Source organism: Castanea sativa, chromosome 9 (genome assembly GCF_040712315.1).
Source record: "Castanea sativa cultivar Marrone di Chiusa Pesio chromosome 9, ASM4071231v1".
In the NCBI taxonomy this organism is placed as follows: domain Eukaryota; kingdom Viridiplantae; phylum Streptophyta; class Magnoliopsida; order Fagales; family Fagaceae; genus Castanea; species Castanea sativa.
In genome coordinates this window covers 19,250,126-19,264,710 of record NC_134021.1, presented here as the reverse complement: position 1 = coordinate 19,264,710, position 14,585 = coordinate 19,250,126, and the positions used below count along the sequence as shown (strand labels likewise).

At 38.7% G+C, this 14,585-nt stretch overlaps 1 protein-coding gene across 2 annotated transcripts; it reads left to right on the top strand.

The window, feature by feature from the left end:
- Positions 1–339: 339 nt before the first annotated feature.
- Positions 340–11,480, top strand: LOC142611402 (cytochrome P450 714A1-like). 2 transcript variants are annotated; one of them, XM_075783520.1, is made up of 6 exons: positions 340–575; positions 741–848; positions 9,498–9,724; positions 9,839–10,089; positions 10,209–10,599; positions 10,805–11,480. In XM_075783520.1, exons 3-6 carry the CDS (start codon positions 9,509–9,511, stop codon positions 11,243–11,245), a joined length of 1,299 nt encoding a protein of 432 aa, XP_075639635.1. In that variant the 5' UTR covers positions 340–575; positions 741–848; positions 9,498–9,508; the 3' UTR covers positions 11,246–11,480. The 2 variants fall into 2 exon arrangements, with proteins under 2 accessions (XP_075639635.1, XP_075639634.1); XM_075783519.1 differs by having other exon boundaries at positions 741–1,529.
- Positions 11,481–14,585: the final 3,105 nt, after the last annotated feature.

Sequence of the window (14,585 nt, the reverse complement as noted above, 5' to 3'; positions counted from 1 at the left end):
GTAAACATACTTGAAGAAGAAAATAAAACAAACTTAAACATATAATTTTACAATGAGTTTAAGCTTTAAATAAGATCATTTAGGTTCCAATCTCCCATCTATGGTTGTACCTATTAAATAATCCAAAAAAAAAGTTTGGGCTCGAACAACCTTAGTAAGAGAAATGTTACGTCTATCATAATTTCACAACAAATTCTAAGTTGTAAACTGTTACCAGTATCTGAATAAAATACATAAATAAAAATAAAAATAAAAATTTTCACTTAAAAATGTCTTGGAAGACAGGTTACTCTAGTTTTACAGTCTCTCTTTTAACAGTCCTGACTAGTGACCAAAAGAACGAATAGTTTATTGCTCTGTCTCTCTCCCTCGGAGAAGTTTAGCCCTTCGTCTCCATTTTGGCAGTTAACTGTTTCTCATGTGAGCTTCAGATTTTATTTTAATTCTTCAAGTTTTATTGCAAGCTTCAAAATTTGTTTCCGAAAAACCCAAAATTTATGGGGTACTTGAGCCTGAGGAAACCACCATTCTTGAGCAAAAGAGAAGAAGAGACCAAGATCGAGAGCTTTGCCAAGGTGAGTTGAGAAATCTCCCTAAATGTCTCTTTTGATAATTTTTCTTTTTTTAACCTTAGATGTCCCATTTGGAAATAAAGCTTACTAGAATGTTTAAAAATTTCAATTAGGTAGAAATTGTTAACATTGTTTTGGTCTAATAAAGCTTTCATGACGTCGAGGCAGGACCTTTTTGGATTTGGATTAACCACCTGGATGCACGAGCCACTCACACAGATAAATCCCAGATAGCAGTTGAACTTGGGCTTACACTTCACTCCAAGGCAACCCGTGGTAGACAGGAAGTCATTGCTTACTAGGCTTATTTTGTTTATTTAGCATTGTGTTTTGTTTCTACTATTGTTTATTGTTTCCAAAGACAAACGAGGTTACCATACATTACATCGTATTCTACGATACAAACAAGATGAAGATAAAAATATTAGAACAAAGCGTGTAGAAGATGCCATTTAATATACAAATGGCTTCACATTACCTTACTAACTACCATGTCATAAAAGGTCCTACTCAATGCATAATGTTGGCATTCTGTGGGAATCTTGGGGGGGTGGTGATTACTAGTTGGCCTTACTTCAAGTTTCATATTTTATGAAATTTCTGATCCAACCGAGAGAGGGAAAGTCAAAAGTCTGCAACTCCAAAGACACACACACAAATTCACACAGATGGAACAAGGATTGGTAGCAGAGATATGGTGGTCTCTTGTAGTGATAGGGGTATGTAGTGTGTTAATTAGATTATGTCATGAGGTGTGGCTGAAGCCCAGACGGATCCGATCAATGCTTTGGAGGCAAGGCATTAGAGGGCCAAAGCCTTCCTTTCCCTATGGGAACATTTCTGAGATGCAGAAGATCCAATCCTCCGTGATCAACCATACTTCTGATGGCCAGCCTGTCTCTGAAAACTGGACTCACTCCCTCTTCCCATATCTCCAACAATGGAGACAAGAGTATGGTATATATGTTTCCATATTATATGATTTTAGTTTTCAACGCAGAGAAATTCATGGTTTGTTTTTTATTTTTCTTTTTCATATTATATTATGGGGATTTTCTTAGTATCCTAGCAAAGAGTAACGAAGACTGTGTTAATGTTATAGCACACTGCAAAACTAAAATGTTCAAAAATAAGTTAGAACTAATGCAAAGGGTGAAATTTAATAGTAGTTCATGGTTACTTAAAGTCTTAAACCCTTGGATGATATAAATATATTCATACAGATATTGAAGACGTCTGTATGTAAATTTGATACGCGCACGGGCGTGAACAAACACTTAACCGTATATGTGGGCACTGGCGGAGCCAGAGGGGGGCGAGGGGGGCACCTGCCCCCCGACTACTATATTTTATTTTATTTTTTTTAATTTTTTTTTTTTTTGTATTAGTAGTAACATGGGAAAAAAAAATTCTACTTGTTGAAACTTGAAAGTGAACAAACCATCTATTTCACTATTTTTTTTATTTTTTTTCATATCATTATTTACACCATTTTTACTATTTATGATACTTTTCACAATATTTTATCTTTGAATGATGCTAAAGATATTACAAATTTTACTACTTATGTCTTACAAATTGGCATGTCATTAATCACAAAAAATAATTTCAAACATTTATTTATTATATTTTTTAAGTAACATTTATCATATTTTTACTCCATTAATTTGTAAATTTTTTAGTAGCTATGAATTAGTTGTTTTTGTTTATTTATTTTAATAATATGAAATATATTCATATTTGCTTACAATTGTTTATTTATTTTGTTATTATTGTTGATTAATGTTTTTTAGATAAATTTTACTTTTAATATCGTTTTTTAATTTTGCCCCCTCTAGATTAAAATTCTAGCTCCGCCACTGTATGTGGGTAAATTTAAGGTGAATTCAATTGTTTATATAGCCAAAGCTGTTTGTAGGCATAGACGTGTCATGTGTGCCACTTGATCTTTGACAGAAATAGCCAAATTCAGGTAACTAGGGCCTACATATGATGGCATGCAATCTAGTGAGACATGGTGCATCAATTCATGTCATAACAATTAGAAGAATATGTATATATAGTTTTCCCTAATTAAAAGTAGGAATGTCTGTGACCTCCTTTTACTATATTTTGTGGTAAAAATCTATAATTGAAACCTAATATAAGAAGACCTGAGTTTTAAAAGTGTCAAGACCAAAGCTGTTAGGCTAGAAATGGACAGGAAAAGAAACAGCTCTGAAGAAAGGAATTGGGGTTCCCAATGCTTCTCCACGCCCAACAAGATGTGCCAACCTCAAGCTACTACGTCAACAGACAAAAATAAAGTCTATAGCACTCCATTTAGATACTAATTGTGAAATTGCATAAGAAAGATAGCTATACTGATTTTGTATACTCCAAAGACACCCTTGGTATCTGTATCCAAGTCCATCTTTTGGGGTTTGGATTCCCGTACAAACCTAATAAAAACTATTATTAGCATTTTTTATCTCTCTTCTTTTTTCTTTTCTTTTTTTGTCAAACATGGAATATTATTAAAGATCAACTAGAAGCAATTTCACAAACATTAGGACAAAGCCTATTACGGTACAAACCCAGGAAATCAAAAAGTAAAAGGGGGTTAACAACAGAGGAGGGGGGGGGGAATCAAAACATGCTCCTCCATCAGAGGTAGAAGCTCCCAGTTTCGCTAACGCATTAGCGCAGAAGTTGGCCTCTCTAAAGCAGTGAGACACCTTAGCCTGAGTCAGTTGTAGCAAGAGGTCCCTACAATCATCAACAAGACCAGAAAGGGGTCCCTTAGTCCTGCTGTTACATGAAACTAGGGAAATTGATGTTGTTGCACCAAGCTCGACTTCAACCACCAAAGCTTGGATATCTAAACACAAAACCAAACCCTCTCTCAGACCCCACAGCTCTACAGCAAGGCTTGAGCTCGCAACGATCTTTCTTGCAAAATCTTTTACCCACTGACCATCGTTGTCCCTAATAAGCCATCCACATCCAGCATGCCCATTAGCCCCATTCATTGAGCCATTAGTGTTCAGCTTATACCACCCAACAACAGGTTTGGTCCACTTCACTTCCTTTCATCATTTATCTTTTTTCTCAGACTAGTTGGCAACACAATATATAAACTCTCTCACCTGCATTTCAACATTCCTCACCAGATTTAGGTTACACAAACGGGCCTTGAAAGATTTATGATTTCTTTGGAGCCAGAGGTTCCAAACTCTAAGGAGGAAGCAAAAGGTTCCACTCATAGTCTTTGTCCACTGCTAGACTAGAGCTTTTGGCATTAAACAGAAGCCAATGGTCAAGCTCCAGAGAGAAGGAAGACCGGAGCTCAAGGGGGCAACCAGCCAAATTCCAGAACCTTTGGGCTATCGAGCACTCCCTAACGACGTGCAAAATGCTCTCTCTAACTTCAGGGCACGAATCGCATCCCCCTAGTCCATCAATGCCTCTATCACTAAGTAAACTTTTCATAGGGAGACTTTGATGCAGACACTTCCATAGAAACATTTGAATTTTTGGGAGGATTTTCAACTTCCATATCCACTTCCCCTTGAAGTCAGGGGCACCCTCTTCACCTACCGCCAAGAGATAGGTGTTTTTTGGGTCGAAATTGCCACTCATATTTGAAATCCAACTCCGCTAGTCTTCACTTTCCAAGTATCTACGAAGGGGAGTGGCTAAAATAGCACTTTTTATGTCTACAGGCAGCTCAAGAGACAAGTTACTAAGGTCCCAGAGTCCACCCACCATTGTTTCTCTAACCAAGAGGTTTTCCTTCCCTCTAGTCAGGGGGCCTTCCATCAAGGATCTCAAGCATCCTGCATTGAGCCATTTACTATGCCAAAGGCTCAAGCTACTATCGCTCCCTACGATCCATTTAGAGCCCAGGTTACAAATAGAATCATCCTTCTTAATAGCAGCCTAAACTTAAAAGTAAGCCCCTTTTCTACATGCACCCCTTGACTGATTTTTTTTTCGCAACACTTCAGCCTAGCCAGCATCTCTACAATTATGCATTCTCCAACACAACTTAGCAACTAGGGTTAGATTTCTTCCCTTGGCCTCCTAGAGGCCCAATCCACCTTTGGCTTTAGACTTTGTGACTTTTTTCCAGTTAATTATATGCATTTTTTTAACCGAATCAGTGGATCCCCAAATAAAGTTTCTATTGATTCTATCCAAGCGGTTAAGAACCCAAGAAGGGAGCATGCACCCTTGCATTACATAAGAAAGGACGATCGAGATAATTGCCTGAGATAGAATAACTCTCCCTGCCATAGATAGCATATTCGTCTTCCATCCCTGAAATTTTGCTTGGACTCTCTCAATGAAAAGGTTGAAATCTTGAGAAGAAGCACCTTTGTGTTTTAGAGGAAAACCAAGGTACTTGCCAATATTGGGAGTGGACCTTATACCAAGCACCTCACACATCTCACTTCGGTACTCTGGACTGACATTAGGAGAAAAGTAAACCTTGGATTTGGACAGGCTAACCTTCTGCCCCGAGAGCTCACAAAAGGTGTCCAAGGTTTCCCTTATATTGCAATAAGTTTTCATGCCTGCTTTAGCAAAAAGAAGCAAATTGTCAACAAAAAAGAGATGGGAAAACTCGGGATCATTCCTCGAAGCTTTCATGGGATCCCAAAGCTTAGCACTACACTTCTCCAAAATAAAGAAACCTAGCAACTCCATGCACATGATAAACAAATAAGGGGACAAAAGGTCCCCTTGCCTGATTCCTCTAGAGGGCAAAAAAGACTCAAGTTTCCCCCCATTAAAGAGCATTGAGATGGATGAAGTTGAAACACAGCTCATGATAAGCTTGATAAGATGCGAGGGTAGTGTAGAGTTTCAGCATATTTTGTATAAAATGTCATTCCAATCTGTCATAGGCTTTTTCCAGATCTATTTTAATTGCCATGTACCCCGCTTTCCCTCTCTTTAAACTCATAGTATGGATGAGCTCCTGAACTATGATCATACCCCCATTCTCCCAGGTACAAAAGCAGTTTGGAGCGGGGATATGAGGTTAGGGAGAAGATGCCTTAATCTCTTAACTATCATTTTTGCGGCAACCTTATAAATTGTGTTGTATAGGCTGATGGGTCTGAAAGAACCCAAAGTTGTAGCTCCAGGACACTTCAGGATGAGAGTAATGAGGGTTTCATTAAGGTGGTCAGTTATGGTACCACTTCTGAATATCTCCTTAACTTCTTCATAGACAGAACTCCCCACAATACTCCAATAAGCTTGGAAGAAGCCAACGTGAAGACCATCAGATCCAGGCGCTTTAAAAGGTTTCAAACTCCAAAGGCTATCCTTAACTTCCTGGACAGAAATCTCCCTTGTCACCTAATCCCTCTCCTCAAGTGACATATGGCTAGGCCATGAAGGAATATCCCAGGTACCCCTAGGTGCACTAACAGTACTAGAAGTAAAAAGCTTCTGAAAATCATTTTGAATATGAGCAGCAATCTCATCCTTATTGTGAATCCAAACCTCTTGGTTATCTTTAAGGCTAACAATTCTATTCATTTTCCCTCTGATCAGAGCTAAGGTGTGGAAGAACTTTGTATTTCTGTCCCCTTGAATAAGCCAGTTATACTTGGACTTAATGGACCAGAATTTTTTCTCTTGCTGTAATATATCAAAATACTCCCTCCTTAGCTAATTCTCAACCTCTAGAAAAAGCTCATTTGGACCATGTGCAATACTAGTCTGGATGCCCCTCAATCTAGCTTCCACCCTGTTCTTCCTATGGAACGGGTTACCAAACACATCCTTATTCCAGATTTGTACATCCTCAGTGAATTTCTCTTTATTCGTTCTAAGGACTATATCATCTACCCAAGCATCACTCACCACCTTGGAGAAGAGAAGGTAAGGCACCCACATAGGTTGGAACCTGAAAGGCCTAGCTAGTCTAATCATAGGAGAAGTTTCACACTTCAATAAAATGGGATAGTGGTCAAAGTGAGTATGAGCCAAATGGTGAATTGCTACCTCAAGGTACAAAACAGTCCAGGCAGTGTTAGCAAACCCCCTATTCAATCTCTCTTGAATGTATTGCCCAACATCACGTTTATTAACCAAGGCATATTTCGAACCATGGAACCCTAAATCAACCATTCCACACGCATCCAGACACTCTTTGAATAGTTGAACATGCTTGGGATTAAGGGATTACCCTGAAGCTTATCGTGACTGGAAAGGGGCTCATTATAGTCCCCTAACATAAGCTAGGGTAGTTAGTGGAGCAATGCAACATTAGCTAGATTTCCCCATAGCAACTTTCTTTCCTTAAACCTAGGACTAGCATAAATTGAAGAAAGAAACCAGGAAAGGTTCGAGGCACGTACCTTAACCACGACATGAATTTCCTGTCTATCTTTGCTAGTTGGGTAACCTCCACAGAATCAGAATTCCACAAAATTCAGATACCTCCTGAATACCCAATAGTAGCTACATGAATTGCCCCATCAAATAGGAACCAATCAATAATTTGCTTTGCCCTTTTTCCACCTATTCGGGTCTCCGTAACAATCACCAAAGATGGAGCATGAGCCTTGACTAAATCTAAAAGAACACGTTGGAAATGAGGGTTCAAAGCCCCTCGACAGTTCCACAAAAGGACATTCATTGGGACAAATTGGGAAAAGGGAAGGCCAGTCTCAATGGGATTCTGGGCTTCCATCTTGCTCAACACCTTCCATCCCATCTCCCTCAGGATTTGCCTGGGGACCAACTCCCCTTTCCCCATGATTATTGCTTGTTCTAGGATCCCCAAAGGGAATTCTCTTGAGCTTATCAATAGGTTGAGTGGTGGGAGCGGCGCATACACTTGCAGCAACATCCTGTTCCTCATACTCCCCTTGCTTCCCATTGCAACTATCTCTGAGCTCAAAGTTCCCCTTTCCACAACTCCTTCCGGACTGTTTAATTCTCTCAAGTTTCGCTCCACAGAGAAAGGCGACAGTGCTCTCCACCCAAAGATTTGTGCTTTGGCTATCGTTGGCCTATTTGAGGGGAAGACCCACCACGAATTTTTTCACTCCAACCATGCTGGATCACTTAGAGGGAGCATCCCTAACTTCTGGCTTACCGGCGTCAAAGGAAAAATGTGGCTCCATGCTACCATCTCGTCCTATTCGAACCACCCCCAAATCATCGTTAGGCTTGCTTTTTTTTGAGCCATCGCCTCTTCTAATAGGGCCATTACCTTCCCCTAACGAAATATTGCCCTCTGATGTTTTTTTCTTGCTTCCATGAGGACTACCCACACTCTTCCCCTTCCCACTAGATCTTTGCATAGTAGACTGACCTAGCGACTTATCACCTTTAGATACATTGTTCTCACTTATCTTAGAGATAGAGGTACTTGGGGTAGAGCCAGTTCCTATAGCATAGGAGAGGGAGTAATCCAAAGCAAGATGCACGAGGATATCCCAAGGAGTATCATCAGCTCCAAAAGTTGTGCCTTGTGCAGAAGACCCATCATTTTCCAACACACCAGCTATGAGGTCCAGTTTACCTTTTTTCCTTTTGCTGTCAGCAAGCCCACAATGGGACTTTGAATCACTTCTGAGGGAGTGATGGTTGGCTCGAGGCATATGGGTGTCTCTACTTCCTTTAGTACTTGAGACTGGCCTGTGATTTGTCAAGGGAGCATAATCACGTGTATTACCAGCTTTAGGCCCTACTTTTTTGCGTCTGACTAACATCCACAACCCATAATCCTCAGTCACTCCTCCATCCGAATTTTTCACCATTTGGGCTTCGGGCCTACTGGTCCCACTACTTGTCCCTTCTCCTTGCGTGCCTTCCTCCTCCGGCCTCTACATGGGGCTACTTGCTTGAACCGTATACGGGCAACCTTCTTGCTGATGCCCAACACGACCACAAGAAAAACAAAGAGAGTTAACCCCTCATACTGGATTTCTTGATCACCCCTTCCAATAGGATTCTTCTTACCAGAGGCTTATTGATGTCTACTTGGATACAAATCCTAGCATATCTACCCCTCGTCTCCGAGGCCGTATTAGCATTAATCCTCAGAACTTGGCCAATAGCATTGCCAATCTCTTTTAGGACTCTAAGCTCATAATATTCAAAGGGTAGTTTAGGGAGCTGGACTCACACTGCAACCAGGCTACACACAGTAGAGGATGGCTTGAAATTTGGTTCCCACATTCTCATGGTTAGGTAATGACCCCTACAAACCATGGTCCCCCCCTAAGGACCTTGTCATAGTCCTCAACAAGTACAAACCGAATCAAGAAGAAATCTTTTCCCAAGTTTACACAATCTAACCTGCCCACCGGTCTCCACATGCTCATCACTCTGGAATGCAAGAAATGAAAGCCCACAGTTCTCCCATAAACCTTTACTATCAGGGCATGGGCCCATTTAGCCCGAATGAGATTTCTAGTCTTAGGTTGAAGTTTCACTGCTATCAAACCCTGGCTTAGATCACCTATATCTGTGGCAGGCACATGATCCTCTGTGTTCGTTGTTTCAAAGTTGAAAACCTACATAAAGGCTCTTGGGATCTCACCCAGCAGTTTGTCCTTGAAGGAGATCAGGGATGTAAAGGCAGCAGAGTCTGCTGATTCCTTAATTTTTTTGGTACTCCGTTGGAGCTCGACATCTTCCTCTCTAGACCTTTCAAGCTCAAAGAACTCACACTCCATCTCTCACCGAAATATCTTTAGCATTTTTTATCTCTTTATAACCAAAGGTTGACATGTATATTTTCGGAACAGTATGATGACTGCTCAAATTGCCATTTATTCATTTCCATGTAATTTGAGGTGGGACTTTGCTCATGATATTTATAAACTTATAAGCATGAAAACATATAAAGAGTATTGTCGTTGGAGCAAGCTATAAAAATTAATAGGAGGCAAACATGTCTGAGAAATGCAGGTCCAGTATATATGTACTCAACAGGGAGCAAGCAACACATGTATGTGAGCGAGCCAGAGTTATTAAGGGAACTAGGACTGATCAAGTCCTTGGATTTGGGAAGACCTTCATATCTGGCTGGGCCATTCCAGCCCTTGCTCGGTGATGGCATCATTAGGGCTAATGGAAGCAACTGGGCCTACCAGAGGAAACTCATTGCTCCTGAATTCTTCCTCAACAAGGTCAAGGTAATTACTAGACATAACCCCACAAGTAAAACAATTAATGCTCATTGTGAACTTATTTCTTTTCTTTCTGTCTGGATATTTTATATTGATGAAATAGTCGAAGTTTATTGGCAGAATATGGTGGGTGTGATAGAGCAATCTACCATTGCAATGATGAAGACATGGGAGAATCGTATAATAAAGAGCGAGGGAGGTGTCACAGACATGATCATTGATGAGGATTTGAAGAGCCTCTCGGCAGATATAATCTCAAGAGCTTGTTTTGGCAGCTCTTACTCCCAAGGCAATCAGATTTTTTCAAAAATTGCCTCCTTGCAAGATGCCTTGTCCAAACCAAGTGTACTTTTTGGACTGTTCAACTTTAGGTTCAGTCATCCTTAACTTTAACAAAAATAAAACCTTTTTTCCCCAAAAGACATTTAGGATTCATCAAGATAAGTTTGCGACAAGGAAATAATTGTTTTTATCTGTGCATGTTACCCAGATTTCTTCCCACAAAGAGCAACAGAGAGATATGGAGGTTAAAGAAAGAGGTGGACACACTGATACTCAAAGTAGTCAAGGATTGTCAACAAGAAAACCAAAAGGGCACCATACCCGAAAAGAACCTTTTACAAATGATGCTTGAAAGTGCTGTAGCTAGTGATGATAAGGTCCCACGCGGGTTTAAAACAGACCGCTTCATTGTTGACCTATGTAAAAATATCTACTTTGCAGGCCATGAGACTACTGCTCTTGCAGCCTCCTGGATCTTGATGCTACTTGCATTACACCCAAAATGGCAAGAACGTGTTCGTACTGAAATTCTTGAGGTCTGCGGAGAACAATTATCTAATCTTTTTCAAGACATGGAAGCATTTCGCAAGTTGAAAATGGTATTTAAATTTTCATTCTGCATTTTTAAAAAGAATACATGCAACCGAACTTGATTAGCCAATTGAGGATCTATAGCCAACCCCAATATTTAGAGATTCTGATTTGGTTATTGTTGTTGTAGTGGTAGTGTTAATTTCTTGCTTCCCTTGTCCATAAGTAATACAGTTTTTATTCTGATATTAATAATCACAAATTTCCATTCAGTTGACTATGGTGATCCAAGAGAGCATTCGTCTTTATGGGCCTGCTGTTGTAATGTCGAGGGAAGCTTTTGCAGATATCAAGTTGGGGGAATTTGTTGTGCCAAAAGGTGTCCACATGTGGTTTTTGGTTCCTGCATTGCACCGTGACCCTGAAAATTGGGGTCTAGATGCATTGGAGTTCAAACCAGAGAGGTTTGCTCAAGGGATATCTAAAGCATGCAAGTATCCCCAAGCATACCTACCATTTGGCTACGGGAGTCGATTATGCATTGGTCAGACCTTTGCAATGCTAGAACTCAAGGTAGTACTCTCTCTCATATTATCCAGATTCTCCTTTTCTCTCTCTCCAGAATATCGCCACTCCCCTGTTTATAAAATGCTACTGACGCCACAACATGGAGTAAGACTACTCGTAACGAAGTATCAGGGAAGCCTGAGATAAAGTTTATGAGGTATAAACTCCACATGTTTACACTATAGAGAACCTAAATATAACTGTGTTATGGTCATGAATACTCCAGTTGTATATTTATTACTACTTTTCTAAGGTACATTAGCAAGGTTATCTCCTAGAATGAGGATCTTGAGTTGAGCCCATCATATTTTATTCTATTACATATTATATGTTGTGTACATGTATATATTCAAATTGAAGTGAATTATTCAAATTGGTATTGTTTGAGTGTTTCCAATCCATTCATATATCAAGAAGTTTCAACTTCAATCCTCAAGAGTTTTATAGTGTTTAACCAGCTATAAAAAAAAAAAGGGAGGTTTATAGTGTTTATTCCTTTTGGATTATCGCTAGAAGTTTAAATAATCAATTATACAAAAGGCGGTCCAAGCCTGGACACTATTTGCTTCAAAAATTAAGTTCCATTGTGGCTTTAAAGATTAAGATCTCATTATCTTCTTTTGTTTGGGGGCAAGGAATGGTTACCATTTTCCTTTGTTTGGATGTTTTAAGAGTCTATTTGGTACGTGTGTTTAAACAATAGTTTTAAGTTTTTTTGAAAATACGTGTAGGTGAAAAAGTGTATGAAAATACGTGTAATGTTGTTTAAAAACTAAAAGCATATATTTAAACACATGTACCAAACATGCCCTAAATATAACCCCTCCTCTTCTCTCCATTTTTTACCAGTTTGAGAGAATTAAAAATAAAAGGTTTGGAGGAGTTTCTTTAACCCTACAAATCCTTTCCCTTTAAAAACCATCAAAACAAAAGTTCATTAAATCCTCTCCTCCCACACCATCCAAACTCACTCCACCTTTTTAGAAATTAGAAAACAAATAAATTAGGCAAGTGAAGGCTTTAGATTATTGCTTTGAGAAAGGAGAAGATATATCAATGATTAAATACTGAGGCCCGCAAATCAACCCACCAGATATTAAAGTGGTTTCAACTGTCCAGCAACCTCCGCAATGGTTTAAATTTGTAAAATTTTGAAAGAATAAAAGAAATCGAAAGAGAATGGTCCAAGATGTAATGCTCACAGATGGGGTGGTATGTTTCCTGTAGGAGATACTTTCTTTGTTGATTAAGAATTTTCTTTAGTACTTTGGTTAGACAATTTCAAGACTCATAATTTGGCTGCTTGGGCTACATTTATTGGAATAATAAACATTTTACAACTATTGTAATGGTAAGTTCTTAATAATAGGTAATATATATATATATATATATATATATATATATATATATATATATAATGGGTACGTAGTTGTAAGGACACGGATTAAAGCCACAACCCACTAAGAGTAGTGGATGATGGATGATGGTCCAACAAGCCCAAAACAATGTATTTGTAAGAGAGTGGGCTTCACAAGAAAAAGACTTAGCAAATTAAGTGGGCCACAATTGATAAAATACAAGTTAAAAACATTGAAAGCACAAAAATAACGCTCCTCGGTCAAGTCCGAGGATGTGATATTTTTATATTAACTTAAGTTTTCTTAAGTACAAAGTGTTCTTCTCTTTTTCTTCCTTCTTAGATTACATGCCCCAAATTTTACTGTGGCATTTTCCTTATATAATTCTTCATCTTTCCATCTCAACCTTCCACTTGTTGATTTCGTAGGTAATCCCTTGAATGCTTGTCCCATCAAGCCCTCCTGGAAACTTTGAGAGTAGCTATGAGTTGAAATGGCACTATTCGGGTGTCATTTCTTCATAAATGAGGCCAATTCATTTGGTGCAGTGTATTTAATGTAGTGGTGACAGCCATCTTCCCAGATATTTCTTCTTTTGTTGCTGACTCAACTTCTATTACATTCCTCTGAAGCTTATCCTTCCAAAATGGTCACCTCCCCAAAGCTCTCCCAAGATGGCTTAGCTCCTCAGGAAACACAATTGACCCATCATTCTCTTCCTTTGTCCTCAGCCCCTTAACTTAGGCTCAACAATCCATTTGACCGTCCTTGGGCTTTTGTTTGGCCTTGAACACGGCTCATAGTCCAATATACTCACTCAGTCTTCCTACTCTCACAATAGCATTACTTTGTCCAGAATTCAAGGTTTTATGGACATTGTGCCACTTCCTTTTTGATTTTTAGGGATGAGGAGGGAGATGATCAAGTAGCTTTGTTGTGCTCGCTTTTCTTTTGCTTGATTAATGAATTCTTATTTAACCAAAAAAGAAGATAATAAGAGGCATTACTCTTCAGTCAATTGGATTACCTCTTACTACACTCTTAAGGGTCCTCATGGCCAAGCTTTCTCATAAAAATTACAGGGAACTGGGTTAAGGCCAAGGTTGTGGTAATCCCAGGTCCCAATGCTGGGTTGGTCCAGTCTGGGCCAGATTGTTTCCCATAGGATTAACTACGTCTGGCCCAGCCAAAATTTACTTTGGAACAAATGCGCTGGAGTGAGAAAAAGATGAAAAAATAATAATAATAAGTGCAATACGTATGGAACATGCTAATCATATTATGTATCCGGATTTTTCTCAAAAAATAAAAAAAACTAATTAAATTCTGTATCCGGATGATCTTGTATAATCCAACCAAAAAGAGAGATGGTAAAATGCAATTTAGAGTCAAACTAGCAGTCAAGAAATAGAATTTAACCAATAAATCTTACTTATTAAGCTAATCATATGAAAGATTGTGACTTCAAAGAGAGAACAACATCAATTCCCGTGATCCTTCCGCAAAAAGAAAAATAAGTAAAACACTTTACAAAAAGCATGGACTCTTGATGGTTATTTATTATGTACTTGCCATATGATGACAATGAAGATTATGTCATAAGATAGGAGCAATGGATTTCACTATTTTTAACTCCAATGATTTTGTCAAGGGAGGCAAGATCATCTATTCTGCCTTACTTCATATCTTTTAAAATCAGTAAGAAAATACTAAAGGTTTAATTACAAATTTTACTGTATGTAAAAGGCTTATAAAAATAAATGTAATAATGAATGTGCTCTTGGCATATCAATAACATAATAAATAAATATTTAATAGATATATAAAGTTGTTAAGTTTATGTAATTTAATAAAATTTACATAATTCCTAGCTTCTATGTTATGAGAAAAATGTTTTGGCCTTAACAATCCAAAGATGTTCAGGTTAGCCTGGATTCATCTTGGAAACCTCCATCTACTGGAGAAGTAAAATTTAATGTTGATGTAGCTGTATTAAAAGACTGCACTACTCTAGCTGTTGTGGTTCGAGATGAAGTAAGAGAGGTGATTAAAAGTTGGGCTAAAGTGTTCATGAAATTTTTGAACCTGTGCAGGCTGAAGCAGCAGCAATTTCTCAGGCATTGCAATTA